Below are 21,582 nucleotides of genomic sequence, written 5' to 3'. Positions count from 1 at the left end.
AACAGACTAGCATCCAGAGCAGATGATCTGAAGCGTGTGCTGTGGGTGCAGATGACCCCTGACCCCAGCGACAGGGGTGATTACATAAGTTTCATGTTGTGAGACGATAAATGGGCTTCTTCATAAACATCATGTTCAGGTTTTCAGTTTCTTTTCAGAAGAAAGAAACTGAAAACCTGAACATGATGTTTCAGGTCAGTTTCTTTTCAGAAGAAAGAAACTGACCTGAAACATCATGTTCAGGTTTTCAGTTTCTTTTCTCCTGAATAGGAACGGAAACATTTCTGTTTAACTGACGTCCCTTCAGCAGGAGCCAACATGTCTCAAACGTCCGCAGAGTACCTGGGAATGAGTCACTACCTGATATATCCTCCTAAATATGGGCGGAGCATGAACACACCTGGGAATCTTCCGCGTTGGGTTGACGAGTCGACTGAAGTCTTACTGAGCAGAGTGTGGCAGGGCTCACTGGGAGATCAGCTGGTTTGTTCTGTATCACAGATTTTTCATTAGCACCATCATCTTGCACCGTGGACATGGAGGCTCAGAGAAAGAACAATGGATCGAATGCGATTTTTATTCACAAACATCATTTATGTTTGCATGATTTGAGAATGCACAATCAGCATTTGAGGAACATCTATCTTCTAAAAACAAACATCCCTGAATACCCTCGACCCGAGTTTCACGTGTCCAATCTGAAACACGATACACAGCAAGGAGGGTTACTGAGGATCTGGAAGGACGAAGGTTTCAAGGATCCTCACGGAGGCCTTAAGGATGCAGACGGCCTGTCCCTGGTGTGGTGGAGTCTGGCTGTGGGCCCCCAGGAGATCCAGTCAGCTGAGACCAGGCTCCTGGACAGGTTCTACCCAAACCGGATGGAGAAGCAGGCTGAAAAGAAGCCGAGCTACCTAGACGAGATCTACCCAGACCGGAACAAGCAGGAGAGCTTCCTCTGGAAGTTTGCCACCTCTCCGGCTTTCGCAGAGAAGTCCAGGTTTGGATCGTACCGCTTCACCTTCCCCCTGCACGAAGTGGTGACCGCCTACAGCCAGCAGGTACTGGTGGTGGGGGTGGGGGGGGGGGGGGGGGGGGGGGGGGTGGGGGGGTTAAATCAATGTGTAGCTCACTGATTGATTCTGCATGTTAGGAAAACATAATTTCATTAGTACTTTTATTTTTAAAACACTGAGTTTATCCATCAGCTCAGACTGAAAGACACACGATGGCCTGAATTAAGACCTTAAACTCCTCAAGGCTTTAAGGTTTAACATCCACTTAAAAACCTTGAAAGTCATGTGACCAGGAGTAATCTGCCAACCAGCTCCAGTGTGTTTGTGCAATTCAATTCATTTTTATTGATATAGTGGCGGGTCACAACAACAGTCACCTCATTGTGAGGTGGACCGTTAATCATAATTCATGATTAAATACAGAAAGGTGAAGCAGGGGTGGGTTGAGAGGGGTGCCGTGCCACCCTAAAATGTTCTCCTGCCACCTTAGTTTTGTATATTACAGTGTTGTTTATTAAAATAAGACAGCATTAACACTGTGAGCCTAGTTAGAGTACTGTGAGTGCATGGTGGAAAAAATGTACCATGTGAACCAATAAAAACATAGTAGCACGTGGGTTTGGTTGTTTAGGAAGAGCGCTCGCTCTCCCAAAACCTTTGAGAGATTTGTGACGTTTAGCGTGGAGTGTGTAGTTAGGGTGTAGTTAGTTTGTAGTTAGTTTGTAGTTAGGGTGTGTTAGTGTGTAGTTTGGGTGTGTTAGGGTGTAGTTAGTGTGTAATTTGGGTGTGTTAGTGTGTAGTTAGTGTGTAGTTAGTTTGTAGTTAGGGTGTGTTAGTGTGTAGTTTGGGTGTGTTAGTGTGTAGTTAGTGTGTAGTTAGTTTGTAGTTAGGGTGTGTTAGTGTGTAGTTAGTGTGTAGTTAGTTTGTAGTTAGGGTGTGTTAGTGTGTAGTTAGTGTGTAGTTAGTTTGTAGTTAGGGTGTGTTAGTGTGTAGTTAGTGTGTAGTTAGTTTGTAGTTAGGGTGTGTTAGTGTATAGTTAGGGTGTAGTTAGTTTGTAGTTAGGGTGTAGTTAGTGTGTAGTTTGGGTGTGTTAGTGTGTAGTTAGTTTGTAGTTAGTGTGTAGTTAGGGTGTGTTAGTGTGTAGTTAGGGTGTAGTTAGTGTGTAGTTTGGGTGTAGTTAGTGTGTGTTAGTGTGTAGTTAGTTTGTAGTTAGTGTGTAGTTAGGGTGTGTTAGTGTGTAGTTAGTTTGTAGTTAGTGTGTAGTTAGTGTGTGTTAGTGTGTCGTTAGTGTGTAGTTTGGGTGTGTTAGTATTTAGTTAGGGTGTAGTTAGTTTGTAGTTAGGGTGTAGTTAGTGTGTAGTTTGGGTGTGTTAGTTTGTAGTTAGTGTGTAGTTTGGGTGTGTTAGTGTGTAGTTTGGGTGTGTTAGTGTGTAGTTAGGGTGTGTTAGTGTGTAGTTAGGGTGTGTTAGTGTGTAGTTAGTGTGTAGTTAGGGTGTGTTAGTGTGTAGTTAGTTTGTAGTTAGTGTGTAGTTAGTGTGTAGTTTGGGTGTGTTAGTGTGTAGTTAGGGTGTGTTAGTGTGTAGTTAGTGTGTAGTTAGGGTGTGTTAGTGTGTAGTTAGTTTGTAGTTAGTGTGTAGTTAGTGTGTGTTCGTGTGTAGTTAGTTTGTAGTTAGGGTGTAGTTAGTGTGTAGTTTGGGTGTGTTAGTTTGTAGTTTGGGTGTAGATAGTGTGTAGTTTGGGTGTGTTAGTGTGTAGTTTGGGTGTAGATAGTGTGTAGCTTGGGTGTGTTAGTGTGTAGTTTGGGTGTGTTAGTGTGTAGTTTGGGTGTAGATAGTGTGTAGTTTGGGTGTGTTAGTGTGTAGTTAGGGTGTGTTCGTGTGTAGTTAGTTTGTAGTTAGGGTGTAGTAAGTGTGTAGTTTGGGTGTGTTAGTTTGTAGTTTGGGTGTAGATAGTGTGTAGTTTGGGTGTGTTAGTGTGTAGTTAGGGTGTGTTCGTGTGTAGTTAGTTTGTAGTTAGTGTGTAGTTAGTGTGTGTTCGTGTGTAGTTAGTGTGTAGTTAGTTTGTAGTTAGTGTGTAGTTAGTGTGTAGTTAGTTTGTAGTTAGTGTGTAGTTAGTGTGTGTTAATGTGTCGTTAGTGTGTAGTTAGGGTGTGTTAGTGTGTAGTTAGTTTGTAGTTAGTGTGTAGTTAGTGTGTGTTCGTGTGTAGTTAGTTTGTAGTTAGGGTGTAGTTAGTGTGTAGTTTGGGTGTGTTAGTTTGTAGTTTGGGTGTAGATAGTGTGTAGTTTGGGTGTGTTAGTTTGTAGTTTGGGTGTAGATAGTGTGTAGTTTGGGTGTGTTAGTGTGTAGTTTGGGTGTAGATAGTGTGTAGCTTGGGTGTGTTAGTGTGTAGTTTGGGTGTGTTAGTGTGTAGTTTGGGTGTAGATAGTGTGTAGTTTGGGTGTAGATAGTGTGTAGTTTGGGTGTGTTAGTGTGTAGTTAGGGTGTGTTCGTGTGTAGTTAGTTTGTAGTTAGGGTGTAGTTAGTGTGTAGTTTGGGTGTGTTAGTTTGTAGTTTGGGTGTAGATAGTGTGTAGTTTGGGTGTGTTAGTGTGTAGTTTGGGTGTAGATAGTGTGTAGCTTGGGTGTGTTAGTGTGTAGTTTGGGTGTGTTAGTGTGTAGTTAGGGTGTGTTCGTGTGTAGTTAGTTTGTAGTTAGGGTGTAGTTAGTGTGTAGTTTGGGTGTGTTAGTTTGTAGTTTGGGTGTAGATAGTGTGTAGTTTGGGTGTGTTAGTGTGTAGTTTGGGTGTAGATAGTGTGTAGTTTGGGTGTGTTAGTGTGTAGTTTTGGTGTGTTAGTGTGTAGTTTGGGTGTGTTAGTGTGTAGTTTGGGTGTGTTAGTGTGTAGTTAGGGTGTGTTTGTGTGTAGTTAGTTTGTAGTTAGGGTGTAGTTAGTGTGTAGTTTGGGTGTGTTAGTGTAGTTTTGGTGTGTTAGTGTGTAGTTTGGGTGTGTTAGTGTGTAGTTAGGGTGTGTTTGTGTGTAGTTAGTTTGTAGTTAGGGTGTAGTTAGTGTGTAGTTTGGGTGTGTTAGTTTGTAGTTAGTGTGTAGTTTGGTTGTGTTAGTGTGTACATTGGGTGTGTTAGTGTGTAGTTAGGGTGTAGTTAGTGTGTAGTTAGAGTGTAGTTAGTGTGTAGTTTGGGTGTGTTAGTTTGTAGTTAGTGTGTAGTTTGGGTGTGTTAGTGTGTAGTTTGGTTGTGTTAGTGTGTACATTGGGTGTGTTAGTGTGTAGTTAGGGTGTGTTAGTGTGTAGTTAGGGTGTGGTTAGTGTGTAGTTAGTGTGTAGTTAGTGTGTAGTTAGTGTGTAGTTAGTGCGTTAACTTGTTTCCATTCTGTGCAATTCGAGTATGAACTACTTTTGGACAACTTTTTTTCTTCCCCCTTCTAATCTGTAGTGGTTCAGTCCACTTTGCGGAGGGCTTTCTTATAAAGCAGCAAACTATTTCTCCAGGCTAAATGATCATCCTCTAAATTTGTGACACGCCATTTCCTCTCCAGATTACGAGTCGTCTGCTTTAGGCTACGTGTTTGAGAATTATACCACGGAGTCAGGTACTTCTGATTAGAGACCTTAGTTTTCACTGGAGCTACAGTATCCAGAGTCGTACGTAGTGAGGAGGTGAAATTATTAACAAGATAATCGACCTCTGTTGGAGCAGCGTTCAGATAGCTGCTCTGCTCTGTGTTGGTACAGGGCATTGAAGATGATAACAGTGGGTGGATTATATTGTTGTGTGATTGTTAAACGGTGTACAGTGTGTCAGGTTAGTGACCTTTGTGTGTGTCTCTCACACTGAAATTCCTGTTGTTGTCTCCAGTTTTGCTCCGGAGCTCCGCCCATGATAAAGGTGTTCAAGACCGCCCTCGACAATCAGGAAGTGCAGTACTCTGTGCTGGTCCACAGCCCGGCCAGAGAGAAGCTCTTCTCAGAGTATCCTTCGCTTGCTTATGATGACCCGAACGCCGTCTTCACTTACAGAGACGGACACTTCATCTGGAGGTCACAGGCCATGTGCGAGACACACAAGTAAGTGTTAAAAGTCTCCACTGAAATAAATGTGATCGATCACGTTGATGGGATCGACCACTGATGATGATGAAGATCTGCTGTAATATTATAAAAACCACAAACAAAGCCAAAGATGATGGACACAACGAGTCCATGCAGTGTCTGATATTCATGTTGGTTTTTCCTTTAATTTGTCATTGGTCGCTTTGCTTCCTGTCATGGAGACGACCTGAGCATCAGATTTGATGCTGGCACTGAGAGCTCTGTCAGGGAAGCAGTCTGAAGTCCTCTGTGAGCTGATTGGTTGTGTCTCTGACTTTCTTCTCAGTTGGAAATTGATCCAAAAACCTGACAAAAACCAGATGGAAGCTGACAGTCTATATTCTTTTGAACGGCAGTTTTATGTTTGGGATAATGTCGCCATCGCCCTGCACATGGATCATGGACAGGTACCTGCCCCTCCTACTCCTCCGTCTATAGAGACGCCTGAAGCATTTTACAAGAAGCTGTTGCCTATAAATTTGGTAAAAATTAAAACAAAGTGTTGAAGTTTCTCACCTTGTTTCTCTGCTCGGTTTCGTTTTCAGGTGCTGAAGTTTGACTGTGATCGACTGAGAGCAAACCTCACGTACTGTGAGAAACCTGAAGAGAGTGCTGCACCTGGAATCCAGTATGACAGTTTTGAAAATGCTAAATCACTGGTTGGACATTTGTGGCCTGACGCAGGCTTCCCGCTGGGGAAGGAGCCTTCACTCAGCCTTGTTTTCTAAGGTAATGAATCAGTAATTAAAGGAATCGTTTCTGTTGTCATTACAAATACACAAACGCTGACACATGGAGGTTTACACAACTACTAAAGGTGAAGGTAACAATCCTCACCTGGGATCTATTTGCTTGTAATTATGTGTGTGTGAAAGGTCAGTGAGTTTCTGGCCTCCAGATAGGTCACTGCATGTTTCACACTGATGACACCACCGTGGTTGGTCCCTGATGGAGATGAGACAGAGAACAGGGTGGAGGTAGAGAACTTGTCCTGCTGGTGCTCAGAAAATAACCTGAAAAGCTGAACATCCTTCAAACCAAAGAGCTCATCATGGACTTCAGGAGGCACAGACAGCCCCCCCCCCCCCCTTCCCCGGCAGTATAAATGGAGAACAGGTTGAATCTGTCTCCACCTTCAGGTTTCTACGCACCCACATCTCTGCTGATCTCACCTGGACCCACACCACCATCACCCTGGTAAAGAAGGCCCAGCAGCAGCTGCACCTCCTCCGTGTCCTGAGGAAGAAGAACCTGGACCAGGAGCTGCTGCTGACCTTCTCCCCTCCTCAGTGGAGACCATGCTCTCCTCCTGCCTGCTGTACTCTGGGGCCTCGACTGAGAACAGCAAGGCTGCACAGAGGGTCACCACCCAAAACATCACTGCCAACCCTGGAGGCCATCGCCAGCTCCTCCTGTCTGTGAACCATCACAGGTGACCCCGCCCACCACCTGTTTGACCTGCTGCCCTCTGGTCTGTACCTGACCTCAATCAGGTCATCCAAGACACATCCACCTATCCACCTCATCAGTCGCAGCCATGATCTGAGTAACCCTCATCAAGTCGTTTTTTGCACCGCTTCCAAACACTTTGGACTTTGTCCTGTAATGTTTGCCTTTCTGTTGTTTTGTATTTATTCCTGCTCTCTTACCATTTTTATTTCATGCCGGCACAGTTGTTGTGGAGAAACCATAATTTCATTGTACATGTAAAAGGATAATAAAGCTTTATTCTATTCTATTTTATTCTATTCTATGTTTCATCCAGTGGTGCACTGACCTTTTATTCTGAGCCATGGGGAAAACAGAAGCATTATCAAGGGATCTGCAGGACAAGATAGTTGAACTTTATAAAAACAGCAAAAGGATATAAAACGATATCCAGGGAACTGAGGATGCTAATCATCAATGTCCAAACTCTAGTTAAGAGGTGAAAAATGACAGATTCGTTCAACACCAGCTGATTCAACAACTTCAGCTGATTAAAGATGCACAACAAGGAAAAAATAGGCTGCATGGTCGAGTCTTAAGAAGAAAGTCGTTACTACGCCGATGCCACAAAACTGCCCGTTTACAATAAGCCAACAGCACAGAGAAACTTCTTCTTCTAAAATGAAGCTTCTGCAGAGGTCCTCTCCGTCTCCTGACCTCAGCATCATTCAGCCACTCTGAGGAGATCTCAGAGCTGCAGCTCCAGACAGACCCAGAAATGGTCGGCTGGACGAAGTTTTACCAAGAGCAATGGGCAGCAGCTTTAGCATCTGAGACAATAAAGTTCCCTGAACACAAATACCATAACAAGCTGCCATTAATATGAGAGGAGGCGATACATCGTATTACGAACCACAAACACAAAAGTTTGATAATGAAGCTTCACACAGACAGAAAAGTTGTATATAATTATTCATGTTCTCTGAGGAATAATAATGATTGCATTTATATAGCGCTTTTCTAGGCTGTGCTTTACAATACCACTATTCATTCACTCACATTCACACACGGGTGGAGGCAGCTACAGGTGTAGCCACAGCTGCCCTGGGGCAGACTGACTGAAGCGAGGCTGCCATATCGCACCATCGGCCCCTCTGGCCAACACCAGCAGGCGGCAGGTGAAGTGTCTCGCCCAAGGACACAACGACCAGGCAGAAAAATCACAAATTCTGTCAGGATTCATAAACTGATGAGTACAACTGTAGATGGACGGAGTCTCATCTCACACTGTCACCTCTAACATGTCCGTGTCTGCGCTCTCTCAGCTGAGAACTACAGCAGGACCTGATGGAGCTGAGGACTTCTGTGCATCTGCTAACGGATCCATGCTGTCTGTATAAATGTGTGCGTGTGCTAAGGACGTGGGAGGTGGTACAGCAGCGCTCCCTGGTGGACAGGACAGTCTATCCATGAATACATCAATCAATATAAAAGTTTTGAATTGGTTTGTGTAAAGATATCTTTAAAATTAAATGTTTAACAGCATAGTTTAGGTTTCAGTTTCAGCTAAGTTGATGATGGAAAATTTGCTCAGAACACTTTTTCATCCTTTTCAAACTGAACATCCAGAAATGTGTAATGTTAGGTGGTGCTTGTATCATCCATCTTTCCTCACACACACTGTCAGCCAGTAAGTACTCTGCTCACATAAGCAGCTCAGTCACATCAAGTCCAGTCCACAAAGACCTCACCCACATCCACACGAGGCCCACAGGGCGGGGTAACAGGCGAAGGTCCAGGGAGGTCTGTACAAGGAGAGGAGATATACGTTAGAGAGGAGCACTAGGAGATACGAGATCACTCAGCGAGCCAGGGCTACACTGACACAGGTTAGCACAACGATCCAGCAAAGAAGCAAACCCCACTGGGGCCTTGAGTGGTGCAGGAGTTATAGTCCGTGATGAGAGGGAGTTGAGTAGAGCTGTACAGACAAGGACAGAGGTGGGGACCGGAGCAGGCACGTGCAGAGGGGGGGGCTAGAGGGGCTTGAGCACCCGCCCCTTTCCTGATGGTGCCCAAAGAGCCCTTTTGTTGAGGCAACTTTTTTTAAAAATTTGTTTTTAATGTGTGCGTGCGGAGTCCTGTCTGTGCCCCTCAACAATAATATTTAACTATTAATCACAGTTTTGCTAAATAAAAGGATCTGGCTTGCATCAGTCACATGATCACATTTAACCAATGATCGCCCTTGACGGCAGAACGCGCTGGTTACGAGCCGGGAACGAGCTCACAAAGAGCACGCGCATTTTTAGCGGTCCGGAGCTGCAGGAGAAACACAAGTTAACTCAGAGACACAGACTGATGCGACACAACCAGGAAGTAGGTGTACAGCGTACACTGTAGTGTGTAGCACCCAGGAGTATCAGCTTATTACGTACACGTTGGTAAGCTGTCTTGTTGCAACTGACGAACTGAAACAAACGAGCGTGCTGTGTGTGCAACAGCGCGACAAACATTACCTGTCCTTTTATTAACTGCACAGGTAGTGCTGGTCACAGCTGCTGGCTACCTGTGCAAGGCTGTCATGGGTCTGTAGCTCTGTCACCGTTTTAGGGAACATATTTAGTTTGAAAGGAAGTTTCCGGGCTTTTCCTGCCTTTCTGGAGGGATTATATTTCACTAAAAATGATCTAATATGCATGTCCACATAATTATGCATTATTATAATTATAATATATTAAAAAACACAAGCTGTATTTTAAAGAACATACATTAAGAAGCAGATTATATTAGATTTATATTTTAAATAAGACGAAATGTGGATTTTACAGCAGTAAAATGATTGTATCTCTACAGTTTAAACATGTAATAAGCTTTGCCCTGCACAGAGTGGATAGTGAAACACATGGAATCATCATAAATACATTATTTCATATTTATTACTTCCCCCTCCTCATTGCTTTATTATTGTAGCTCTAGTAATAAATAATAATGTAAGGATGCCCATAGTATATACAGTATTCTGAAGAAGGTCTAAAGTGTCACTGTGTGTGCGTGCATTGTCAACATTGTGCAGACATGGCTGGTAAAGACATGAGGAGGAAACAGCAGGAGCTGTGTGAGGCTACTAAAGGCAGGGCTATAACATTTTTCTGTCATCATTTTATTATAGATTAAGTGCTGGAGTTGTTAGGTGTGGATAATTAGATTATAGTTTATTGCCATAGCAAGTTGTGCCTTGTTCTCAGATAGACAGCAAGTGCAGAGTGATATATGAAATGATGGAAGGAAGAAGAGAAGCAAAGAGTGATTCACAGGCAGAGCCTAAATTATTTCTCACAGTTTTTTGTGTCCTTATGGTTCCAAGCGCTGTCACCAATCTTTGCATTTTGTTATTATCTCATGACACGTGTTTAATCTGCTACCATCTCTCCTGTGGACTTTTTAATGTCTACAGTCTCAGATCTACACAGCCCTGATCTTCCCATATTAGATTCTTGATGAATGTGTGTTGTTGTTATTCAGCCTGGTTCAATGTGCCCCTTTTTAACTTTGAGCACCCGCCCCTTTAAACCTCTCTGCACGGCCCTGGACCGGAGCCTGACTCCGCCCTGGTGAGAAACAGCAAAACAACAAGAAACAACATCCCAGAGATCCTGGAGAGCATGACAAAAATGTAGACCTTATGAATGCATCTGAATCGTTCAGCTCAAGCCTTTAAGAACATCAGGATGGGCTTTTAAAAGAGTGACTCTATAAAGAACCTGCGCCTTACTCTGTTACATTAAAGTGTAAAACACACATGTATGAAGGCTAATGTGCAGCATGGAGCCGTGCTCTAAAATACTGCCACAGAACTTTCTGTGAAGCTGGATTTAAGAAATAAATGTTAAAGTTACAGTTTTTAGAGCGTGTGCCAGTAAAGGAAGTGACATCATTGAAGGAGAACAGGAACAAAGTGAACAAACTCAGAGTCATCCTCCTCTGTGCTCACTCAGACCTACACCAGGACAATCACAGGATGCTCTTATGAGCCCAGCTGCGCCCCCTGCTGTCGAAAACCCAAACAGCACTGACGGTGCAGCAGCTCTGGAGTTCGGTGCTCTTCCTGGCTGTAGTCACATCACATCAGACACTAATATTTGCACTGTTTATTGATCAGGAAATTATCAGATCAAAAAATAAATGACTAAATACTGACAGGTGGCTGTTTCTCAACTCAGACCTCCACATTATTCTGAATGACAGTTAAAAACTTGAAGATGTTTGGTTTGCTGTCATGTGTGATGAGGAATAATCAATAAATGGATTGAGCATTTATTGATTATTCTGATTGTAATCATCTGTATTCTTTTTTTCTGTCCAGATTTTAATCTTATACTTTCTATGACAGACTGTAAAAATCATACAATAAGCTCCACTTATTGTATGATTTGCTATTTGTAATCATGTTGTGGATAAATGGATGAAAAGGTAAACGGCACAAAAGGAAGAGCTGGAGGAGCGTAACCATGGCAACGTGATTGGGTATAAAAGAGGCAGAGGTTCGCTAAGGTTCAAAAAACTGTGTCTGGAAAATGTGGAACAATTCTTCTTGGTGTGAAATTGTGAATCATCTACAGTAATATTATCATCAAAGGATTCAGAGAATCTGCAGGAATCTCTGCGCAGTGACACGGCTGTGATCTTCAAACCTGTATGAAGGTTAATGAACAGCATGGAGACAAACTCTCACTGTTCTCGGTCATCGCAGTCTAAAGCGTTTGCAAACAAAGGGATCTTTAAGTTTCCGGGTCGGTTGCTACTAACAGACTTACATTTGTTTATTTTTGCTCACAAGTGACAGAACTGATACGTACGAGCGATGAACGCTGAATGAGACGCGAAAGAAACTCAGAGAGCTTTTTCAAGGGGATGATGAAGTGAAAGTAAAACATATGTAAATCCAAAGCATCTGACCTCAGCCTGTGTTCCACATCTCTCTAGATTACACACAACATCCACGAGCAGGAAGTCCTCATCAATAGTTCCTGTTCCAAAAACACATCGAACAAAAGGTCAAAGGTGGCTGCAGGAGACCATGAGGACAGTTTGTGCCCATCTCGTCTTTAACAGAGTTTAAATGTGTTTCTCAGTCCTGAATATTTTATGTGGATATCTTCTGTACTGATGATGTTACGTGTGATGGCCAGTGGGCTGGCCTCGTGTTTCGCTTTTTCTGTTACCTGTTTCTTGCAGGTAGGTGGAGCTGACCCAATTATAGATGCAGCACACCTGAGAAGGCCAGTCCCAGTGTATGCACCTGGACTGAACCAGCGGGGTCTCTGGCTCTCGCTGGCTCTCTCCGTCTGGCACCCATCAGATTCATTTGAGGTTTCAGTTATGGCTGTTATATCATTTCAATTGTGTTTAAGTTTCTTCACCTTATCGTCATTAAAAATATCTCACAGCCTTTAAAAGCCTGTGTGTGGTCGCCCACTTGCTTGTCACGGGTTGTGACATATGAGAGATCAAAAATGTTGGAAAAATAATAATTTAAGATTAAATTTTGAGATCGAACTTTGTTGAGCTATGTTCCAGAAACAGGCGAATGTTATCATATGTATATTACTGTATATTTAACCTTTCAATATCACAGTATTGTCCGATGCAGCTACTGAGAGACGTTACTTTGCAGACACTCACATGGATCCTGCTGCTGTCTGCAGGTGTTTAACAAGCAAACATCTGCTAAACTCTATGTGTCTATGTAATCTGCTAAATGAATTACTAATGAGTTTCATTAGCCTGCTGTCTGAGCTGCAGTCGGGTTTAACTTCATTAACACTTGAACCTGTAACAGAAGTGGAAACAGTGAAATAGAGGTAGATGACAGGAGTTTGGTGGTTTTGCAGGGGTGCTGGTGCTGAAATATGGAAGCTGATGTTTAGACTATTTCCTGTGTGAGGGCGCTCAGGCTTTGTCCCATTTGCATGCCCTGGACTGTGGGGGCGTGGTCTGAATATAAGCCTGGTGATCAGAGATCACTCACACTCCTGACAGGAAGCATCAGCCTCCACCTGATCATGCAGACACAAAGAAACAGGAGAGGATATATACAACACTTCATAAACTGCAAGCATCTGTGGCTGAATGAGCTGAAGAAGCTCGCTCATGACTTGAAGAACCCGTATCTCCTAAAAGAAAACGTCCCTGAATACCCCCGACCCGAGTTTCACGTGTCGCACCTGAAACACGACACAGAGCGAGGGGCTTTATGTTGGATCAGGACAGACGGCGGCTTCAAGGATCCTCACAGAGGCTTCAGGGATCCACACAAATGGCCCCTGGTGTGGTGGAGTCTGGCTGTGGGGCCCGAGGAGATCCAGGCGGCCGAGACGAGGCTCCTGGAGAAGACCTACCCAAACCAGATGAAGGAGCAGGCTGTGAAGCAGCAGAGCTTCCTGTGGAGATTTGCCACCTCTCCGGCCTTCAGTGAGAAGTCCAGGTATGGATCGTACCGCTTCACCTTCCCCCTGCAGGACGTGCTGAGCGCCTACAGCCAGCAGGTATGTTTACATTTACAGAGGGGGGAATTTTTTCTTCCTGAAGATACAAACATTATTCAAAACTCAACAACTCTTTATCCACAACAGTCTGAGTTTGTGTCAAAGCTACACACTAAAAATAATAAACACCGTGTGACCAGGAACAATCTGTCAGCTTTTCTCTGTGTGTTATCAGTACATCATGTACATTACCTCAGGTGTGTGACAGGTGTGAGTCTCCCACTGAAAGACCTTCTGTTGTGTCCAGTTTTGCTTCGGAGCTCCGCCCATCATGAGAGTGTTCAGGACCTGCCTGTTCAAAAAGAAAGTGCAGTACTCTGTGTTGGTCCACAGCCCAGCCAATCGCGAGCTCTTCTCAGAGTTTCCATTACTTCCTGGTAATGACCCGAACGCTGTCTGCGCGTACAGAGACGGACGCTTCATCTGGAGGTCGGAGGCCATGTGTGAGACACACAGGTGAGAGACACAGATAAACGCTCACAGACAAAGGAAGAGGGTCAACAAGTTATTGTCTGTGCTCATGCTGAGCAGCAGGGAAGAACACCTGGGCTTCTTGGAGACTCTGGGATGGTAGGAACACTTGGATGTAGGAGACAGGAACAGCCTGATCTAAACCAGAGTGGTGTTGGTTTTTCACCCTTAACATCCTGTTACAGGATAAGGTTGCTCCAGAATGCACTTGTACCAGGACACGCTGTGTTCAGGTCAGTGATCAGCTTAGTTGTCGTACATCTGATCTGAGGCATCCAGGTCGGTGCAGAGCTTTTTGGACCATGACACCATTTGTAGTTTTGCGTGCGTCATTTTAATTCCAACAATCAAGATGTGACTGAAGTGCACGCTTTCAGTTTTAATTCAGCGGGTTTCACAAAAGTAAAAATGTGTTAGTTAGAGTCACTGCCCTGAGTCAGAGAAATCATGTGCCTCATTCACAAGTGATGGGAAGGTGGAGGATGGGGTTGGGGGCATCCTCAGTAATGTGCACCAGACCTTTGTGATGGAGCTCAATCTGAAGGCAAATACATTCAATCTACATTGCAGCCCTCAAATATCATGAGCGTGCTGCCACTATAACTATGGTGGAGGAGTCCCTGCAATGACAATTACCAAATTTTAAAAAGTTTCCTCCTGACATCCAGTCAGCTGATCTTTTCCAATAATTTTATGTATATATTTAAGTATATTTAAGACTTTTACTGTCTGCTTTACGTGGAGTCAGATAATACTGCCACACTGATACTGTTTGTCTTTGGCCTTCCTCTCAGGTACGAGCTGATCCACAGACCTGATGCAAGTCAGATGGACTCTCTGGAGCTGTTTGGACAGCCTGAGTTTTATCTTTGGGATAATGTTGCCATCGCCCTGCATGTGGAGAACGGACAGGTGGTTATGGGATAATCTGGCTGTAAATAACAATTAAATTTAAAAATCAAATGGCCTGTATCTGTATAGCACTTTACACATCCAGTCACACACAGGTGATGGCAGCTACATTGTAGCCACAGCCACCCTGGGGCGCACTGACAGAGGTGAGGCTGCCGGACACTGGCGCCACCGGGCCCTCTGACCACCACCAGTAGGCAACAGGTGAAGTGTCTTGCCCAAGGACACAACGACCGAGACTGTCGGAGCCGGGGCTCGAACCGGCAACCTTCCGATTACAAGACAAACTGCCGACTCTTGAGCCACGATCGCCCCACAACAACAAACTAACCTCCTCTGTGAATTGCAGATTTATTGTTGTGGAGGGGTTTGCTAGTCCCAGTGATCCCAGAGGCTTTATTGTCGGAGTGCTGGGCAGTGGCCAGCACACACTGGCAAACTGATCCCAGCTACTGAGACTCCTCCAGGTGACTGGTGACTGGTTCCGGAGACAGGCCGGACTTTGTCTCAGCTGGGGTGGATATCTTAGTATCCCCTAGTTTTCCCAGGTGGACAAGAGGATATGTTCCCTGCACCTTCAGGTCAGGGAATAGGTCCTGACTGTCATCTGTGCCTGTGCGCCAAACATCAGTTCAGAGTAACCTGCCAGCGTGCTCCACCTGGGGGCTGTCGTCTTACTGGGAGAATTCAACACTAATGCGGGCAACAACACTGAGACCTGGAAGGGCATGATTGGGAGGAAGGGTCTTCCAGAGCTGGACTCCTGTGTGAACCAGGGTGTCTGTAACTGCACATGGCACTAGGACACCCCATACCACAGGTCGATGATCAATTTTGTAATTGTATCATCAGATCTGTGGCCGTATGTTCTGGACATTTGGGTGAAGAAAGATGGTGAGCTTTTAACTGATCACCACCTGGAGGCAGAATTGGATCAGGTGGCAGGGGACGATGGTGGACAGACCTGGTGCACCTGAACGTAAAATGAGGGTTCGCTGGGAACACCTGACAGAGGCGAGATCTTCAACTGCTGCACTGAGCTGCGGCTGCAAGGTCGTTGGTGCCTGTCGTGGTGGTAACCCCCAAACCAGATGCAGCTGATTTGACTGAGGATATTGTTGGGTTGGAAGGAATACATCAAGGACCTCCTTAATCCCAGTCTTCCATAAAGCAAGCAGAGTCTGGAGACCTGGGGAGTGACTAGTCCATCACCAGAGTGAGGTCACTGAGGCAGCTAAACAACTCCTTGGTGGCGGGGCCCTTGGTGTGAATGAAGTTCGCCCTGAGTTTCTGAAGGATCTGGATCTTGCAGGGCTGTCTTGGTTGATATGCCTCTACAATGTTGTGTGGAGAGGGGCAGTACCTCTGGACTGGCAGACTGGGATGGTGGTTACCATCTTCAAGAAGAGGGACTGAAGGGTGTCCTCTGACTGTAGGGGCATTGGTAGATGAGGAGTTTGACCATTTGTGAGGGGCTCAAAGTACAGCCATTACTCCTCTACATCGAAAGGAGCCAGTTAAGCTGGTTTGGCCATGTAACAAGGAAGCCTCCTGGGTGCCCTACTGGGTGAGGTGTTCTGGGCATGTTCCGCTGGGAGGGGGTCCCAGGACAGACCCAGGACACACTGGAGAGATTATATCTCTTGGCTGGCCCGGGAACACTGGAGGAGGTGGCTGCGGCCTCCATAACGCGGCCTCAGATAAGCGGAAGAAGATGGATGGATAGAACAAACTCACAGGCTGATGTGTGTCTGACAGTTAAGCTCTTAACTAATCTTTGTAGTCACTAAGCTTTATTGTTCACTCTCTCTTTTCTTTTTCAGGTACTGAAGTTTGATTCTGACCAACTGAGAGAGAACCTGAAATTCTGTGAACCAGACAGACCCACAGTCACACCCAACTTCTATTTTGATCATTTTGAAAATGCTAAAATCTTGGTTAACCAATTGTGGCCCGACTCAGACTCCCTGCTGGAGGAGGAGCCTTCACTCAAGCTCAGTTTCAAAGGTAATTAATCCATAATTGAAACCAGCATTTCCTTTATCGGACTGGGTGAAGATGCCAGGTTTATGCTTTGGTACAAAACTTTATTCCATATTTGTTTTTTTTAAACTAAAAATCACTAAAACCAGTTTGTTTGTAGGACAAGTTAATGATTCAGATAAAGCATCACACAGATACCTGCTAATCAGCACCATCCAGAGAAAACTGTGGAATCTGACCAAAGCTCTTAGTCAGACTTGTTGGATGGTCTGTTATTACAGTAACCTCAGAGCAGCCATGTTATTGGTCAGGTGATGTCATTAAAAATGCTCTAAAAGGCTCCAACAGCACAAACAAGGTCCAGAGGTCCAGTTCAGGTGAAGCTAGCAGACAGCTAGCAGCTACACCCACCTGTGTCACCATCCACCTGTCAGTTACATAGGCCACGCCCCTAGTAATGCAGACTTTATTCCTTAATACAATTTAAAAAGCTGTTAGGAAGGTAGAAATGATCTGCAGAGACCAAACAGTTTGCGTATCAGGCTGTAAACATGTTTCATTCTGCTGTAAAGCTTTAACAGTCTGTGGGACTGACTCACTGCTGCCTCTGCTGGACGTCAGAGGAATTGCAGGTTTTAGCTTCAAACACTGGCTTCAGTTTGGGAATGAAGACCACGTCTGTCTCTGACATATTCTCCTCTTTCTCTGCAGCGCTCTTTCTTTCCATGAGAAAACCAAAGAGGATTAAAGACTTTACTGAAGTTTGAAGCCTGCCTGCAGTGAGACGACGCCTCCAGTTTAAACTCTGTTTGTTTGCTGTTCCGTATTTTAGACCAATCAAGCGTATTGTTTGATAGCGGTGTGGCCACAGCTTTAGATAACGCGTATTTATGGGTTTTGAACGTATGAATTCATACATTGTTGTGTTGTTTTAACCTTTGGTGAGATAAGAGTGGGTGGGGCATCACAGCGCTGCATCTCTAACCTACAGCAGAGGTCGGTGTTGTTGGTGTGACGGGTGGATGGATGTGACGTGTTCATGTACCCAAAGTTTAATATGAGACATTTCTGTATTTTGGCAAAGTGAAAGCTGTTTTTATTTTGTATCTGAAACACAAAGATGACTTTATTCATTTATTCATGCTCTGATCCAAACAGAAGAATAATATATCGAGTGCAGAGAGAGTATGAGCGTGCAGCGTTTAAAGCGTGGAAGTAATCACATTACTTTGAGTTTGATTCCATAAAAAGTGACAAAAACATTAGCGTCCGCTGATCGCCGCGTGGGAAGAAAACTTCTTTTTACAGCGAAAAAACCCCTAAACCTCCGAGCGAGCACCGAGTGCGCTGCCACGGGAATGTGACACAGAGAAACTCCCGGATCCTCCCACTGACATGACCGCTGCAGCTCACCTGCACCAGAGCACACCTCCGCCTGCTTTACAGGTGAAAACAGAGCAACAGGCCCGCTGAGTCTTTGATTTTATTTATTTTCTGCTGTGTTTTACTTGCATCTATTTGAAATACTGAGTGTAAACACAAAACATATTTTATTTTATGTGCTGGAATGTGCAGAAAATAGGTTTAAATGTTAAACTAATTTCTTCCAGTCAGAGAATGTTGCATATAATTAAATTTTTGCTTGATGCATAAAGTTAAAAGATTAAAACTAATAAAACAAGTTTTAAAAAGAGACTTTTCCATTTGATTACATTTTTTTTTTTTTTTTTTTTTTTTTTAACTCTTTATTTTGTACTTTTTCCTTTGTATTACATACGGACAAGACAATAATAATAATAACACAACAACAAATCCATTTGATTACATTTTATATGATAGATTATGTAGAAAAAGTAGAATTGGGCTGAAAGATCTGTCGCTTTATCACCTGTTCAGGTTGTAAATCGTGTTTTTAAAAAAAATAACTACACTCAAAAAATGAAACGTTGACTTTAATTAAAATTAGTTTGTCAACAGGTTCCATGAAATTACATTGTGTTCGTTTAAAGCAAAAATCTTTAAGTCATTTGACTTAAGACTTTGGGGGGGAGGGGGTCTATACTTTTGTTGTTAAAGTGTTCCGTCTCAATTACGTACTGTATGCTTTTTATATTTTTAGTAGTGTGTCCCACAAACAGCAAATCTTGTCAAAAAAGTAAGAAATGAATCAAAGCACCCTTTTTTTTACGTGCGCTCAAAAAAAAAATTGAGCGCACGTAAAAAAAAGTTTGCAGGTGCAAGTGTTGCATTTTGAGGAGAAATTTATTTTATTTATTTGAGTGAACAAAATTCACTCCTGCTTGTGTGACGTGATCACCAGTTTAGCTCGCTGGGCTGTTTTAGCTCAGTGAGATGAGCAGCCGCTCTCAGACCAGGAGGTCCGGGTTCAAGTCCCGCTTACGCCAACATTTTCTTCAGTTAACACTTCAACTGTTTAAACTCTTTTCCACACAAATTTCAGCTTTTTCACTACTTTTCAGCACAAATTCCAGCTTCTTAAGCTGTTTTTAGCACAAACTTCAGCTTCTTTTCCTCTTTTCAGCAGAAAGTCTGCTGATTCACCTTTTCTTAGCATAATTTTCATCCTCTTCTGCTCTTGTCAGCACAATTCAGCTTCTTCTGCACAGTGAATATTTTTTCTCTCATCATATCTTTGCTTGAGACCAGAGCAGGCGTTGCTCAGTGGGTTGAGCAGCCACGATGAGGTCTGGTGGCAAAGGTTCGAATCCTACATGTGACATTTGCGGCGCATCTTTCCTGCTTGCATGCACTCTGTGTTATTGACACTGCTTAGTGTGCCCCTTCAAATACAGCAGTTTTCAGCAAACAGTTCAGTTTCCAGCAGGTAGTTCTTCTTCTGCTATTTTCAGATTACACTACACGGCATTCACACTGCATTTTCACAGGAAATGCAACTTCTTCTAGTTACAACTGTTTTTGCATTACTGCCGCCTTGTGGATATACGAAGTATATCGATCCTAATTAACTTAACTTAAATGTTATGCCATCAAGTAACACATTAGTATTCTGTACAGACAATAATAGAGACAATTACATAGACTTTATTAGAAAAACATATTTTAACTTAACAATAACATATAATTTAAGTAAAATGAAAATAAATAATTTATATAGACTGGTTAGGACATGCTTTTTAAAAAAGTGGGAGAAAAATCATCAGAAATATCAGAAAAGCTGTTAATGCGACATTTGGTGAGTTACATTACAGTGAGCTACATTACATTGAGTTACATTACATTGAGTTACATTACAGTGAGCTACATTACATTGAGTTACATTAGTGAGTTACATTACAGTGAGCTACATTACATTGAGTTACATTACAGTGAGTTACATTACAGTGAGCTACATTACATTGAGTTACATTACATTGAGTTACATTACAGTGAGCTACATTACAGTGAGTTACATTACAGTGAGTTACATTACAGTGAGCTACATTACATTGAGTTACATTACAGTGAGTTACATTACAGTGAGCTACATTACAGTGAGCTACATTACATTGAGTTACATTACAGTGAGTTACATTACAGTGAGCTACATTACATTGAGTTACATTACACTGAGTTACATTACAGTGAGCTACATTACATTGAGTTACATTACATTGAGTTACATTACAGTGAGCTACATTACATTGAGTTACATTACATTGAGTTACATTACAGTGAGCTACATTACATTGAGTTACATTACATTGAGTTACATTACAGTGAGCTACATTACATTGAGTTACATTACATTGAGTTACATTACAGTGAGCTACATTACAGTGAGTTACATTACAGTGAGCTACATTACAGTGAGCTACATTACAGTGAGTTACATTACAGTGAGTTACATTACAGTGAGCTACATTACATTGAGTTACATTACAGTGAGTTACATCACAGTGAGCTACATTACATTGAGTTACATTACAGTGAGCTACATTACAGTGAGCTACATTACAGTGAGTTACATTACATTGAGTTACATTACAGTGAGTTACATTACATTGAGTTACATTACATAAAACATGAATCTGAAATTCATTTGACTCGATGGTTCAGTCATAAGCTTTAGTTTTCCCACAATCCTTTGCGGTTCAAAGGGTTTGAACAAAGTCGTTGGTGCCTTTGTGTTTCGATCAGTGTTGTTGATCAATCGTCATGCCAATGTGCATATTAATTATCATAAGTGACCTCACAGCCCTTCGTTCCTTCAGTGGGCTGGTTTCAGTCATTATGCAAATGTCCTGTTTGTAAGGTTGGAAACCTGCAGTCAGCTGAGACTGAAGACGTCACCTGATGATGATGAAACGTTTCTCCCACTGAATCTTTTTCATTCTTTTCACTGTTTCTTCTTCAGATTTTTATTCGTTGTAGAGGAAACAGATCGTCTTCAGGTTCATAGCAGACGTGTTTCACTGCAAGATGAACTAATCATCTATGCAATAATTAAAATATTAGTTAGTTAAGGCTCTGATATGATCTGCTCAGCAGCCAAGAAAACTGCTGAAGTGCTGCTGCACCATCAATAGTGTTTGAGTTTTTGACAGCAGGGGGCGCTGCTGATCTAAAAACCCACCCCATGAGCTCTTAGCTGGGTGAACCAGTCGATTCTGTAATCTTCCCAAAGTGCTGCGACTGTCCCCGTGTAGCTCTCAGTGATCACAGACGAGGATTTCCGGACCTCTGAGCTTTGAGGTGGCCATAGCAGTGCTCAGAGGTGTTCTTTGGACTTCTTGGGAAGAATTACAAGGTTCTTAAGGTTTGATACCCTCATTCAGGTCCAGGACTGCTTGAGGTGCTTCTTAGTGTTCAAAGAAGGATTCAGAGATCAGGTCTATCAGGTTTCGTTGGTACCTGAGGTTGTTGGAGTGCCTACATATGTCATTTGTCTTTGCTGGAAGAGGTTTTGGTGCCACCATTGAGGTTCTGGGACAAAAATGTGGTGATCACTTACATTAGGTTGGTATGTGAAGTTCTGAGAGTGCTTATATGTGCTCTCGTTACCCCTCTGTGGGTTTGTCAAGGTCATTGATATCATTGGGGGTCTTTCTTGTGTACTTATAAAGTCCTAGTAGGCCTAGGATGGCCTTAAAGGACCAGTTGGTAGGTTCTTTTGGCACTTGA

General features: G+C 43.3%; 1 protein-coding gene and 1 long non-coding RNA gene across 2 annotated transcripts; both read left to right on the top strand.

Annotated features, from left to right (window-relative positions):
- Positions 1-275: 275 nt before the first annotated feature.
- On the top strand, positions 276-7,355 carry LOC308387711 (uncharacterized protein). The gene is made up of 4 exons (XM_080867962.1): positions 276-1,061; positions 4,866-5,074; positions 5,385-5,505; positions 5,644-7,355. Exons 1-4 carry the CDS (start codon positions 537-539, stop codon positions 5,824-5,826), a joined length of 1,038 nt encoding a protein of 345 aa, XP_080724088.1. The 5' UTR covers positions 276-536; the 3' UTR covers positions 5,827-7,355.
- A 7,013-nt stretch (positions 7,356-14,368) lies between these two features.
- On the top strand, positions 14,369-17,431 carry LOC308387781. Its single transcript, XR_013969990.1, has 3 exons — positions 14,369-14,457; positions 16,281-16,464; positions 17,152-17,431. It is a non-coding gene; the product is annotated as an uncharacterized lncRNA (long non-coding RNA).
- Positions 17,432-21,582: the final 4,151 nt, after the last annotated feature.

The sequence above is a fragment of the Rhamphochromis sp. 'chilingali' genome, assembly GCF_963969265.1.
Source record: "Rhamphochromis sp. 'chilingali' genome assembly, chromosome: 19".
Lineage (NCBI taxonomy): Eukaryota > Metazoa > Chordata > Actinopteri > Cichliformes > Cichlidae > Rhamphochromis > Rhamphochromis sp. 'chilingali'.
Note: the sequence above shows the minus strand (reverse complement) of the source record. Positions and strands in the feature narration are given on the sequence as shown.

Excerpts from the sequence above, each read along its gene's own strand:
- LOC308387711 (XM_080867962.1), top strand. The coding sequence starts at position 537 with ATGGAGGCTCAGAGAAAGAACAATGGATCGAATGCGATTTTTATTCAC. Across the intron at positions 5,075-5,384 it reads GCCATGTGCGAGACACACAA|TTGGAAATTGATCCAAAAAC; the intron begins GTAAGTGTTAAA and ends CTTTCTTCTCAG. Across the intron at positions 5,506-5,643 it reads TGCACATGGATCATGGACAG|GTGCTGAAGTTTGACTGTGA; the intron begins GTACCTGCCCCT and ends TTTCGTTTTCAG.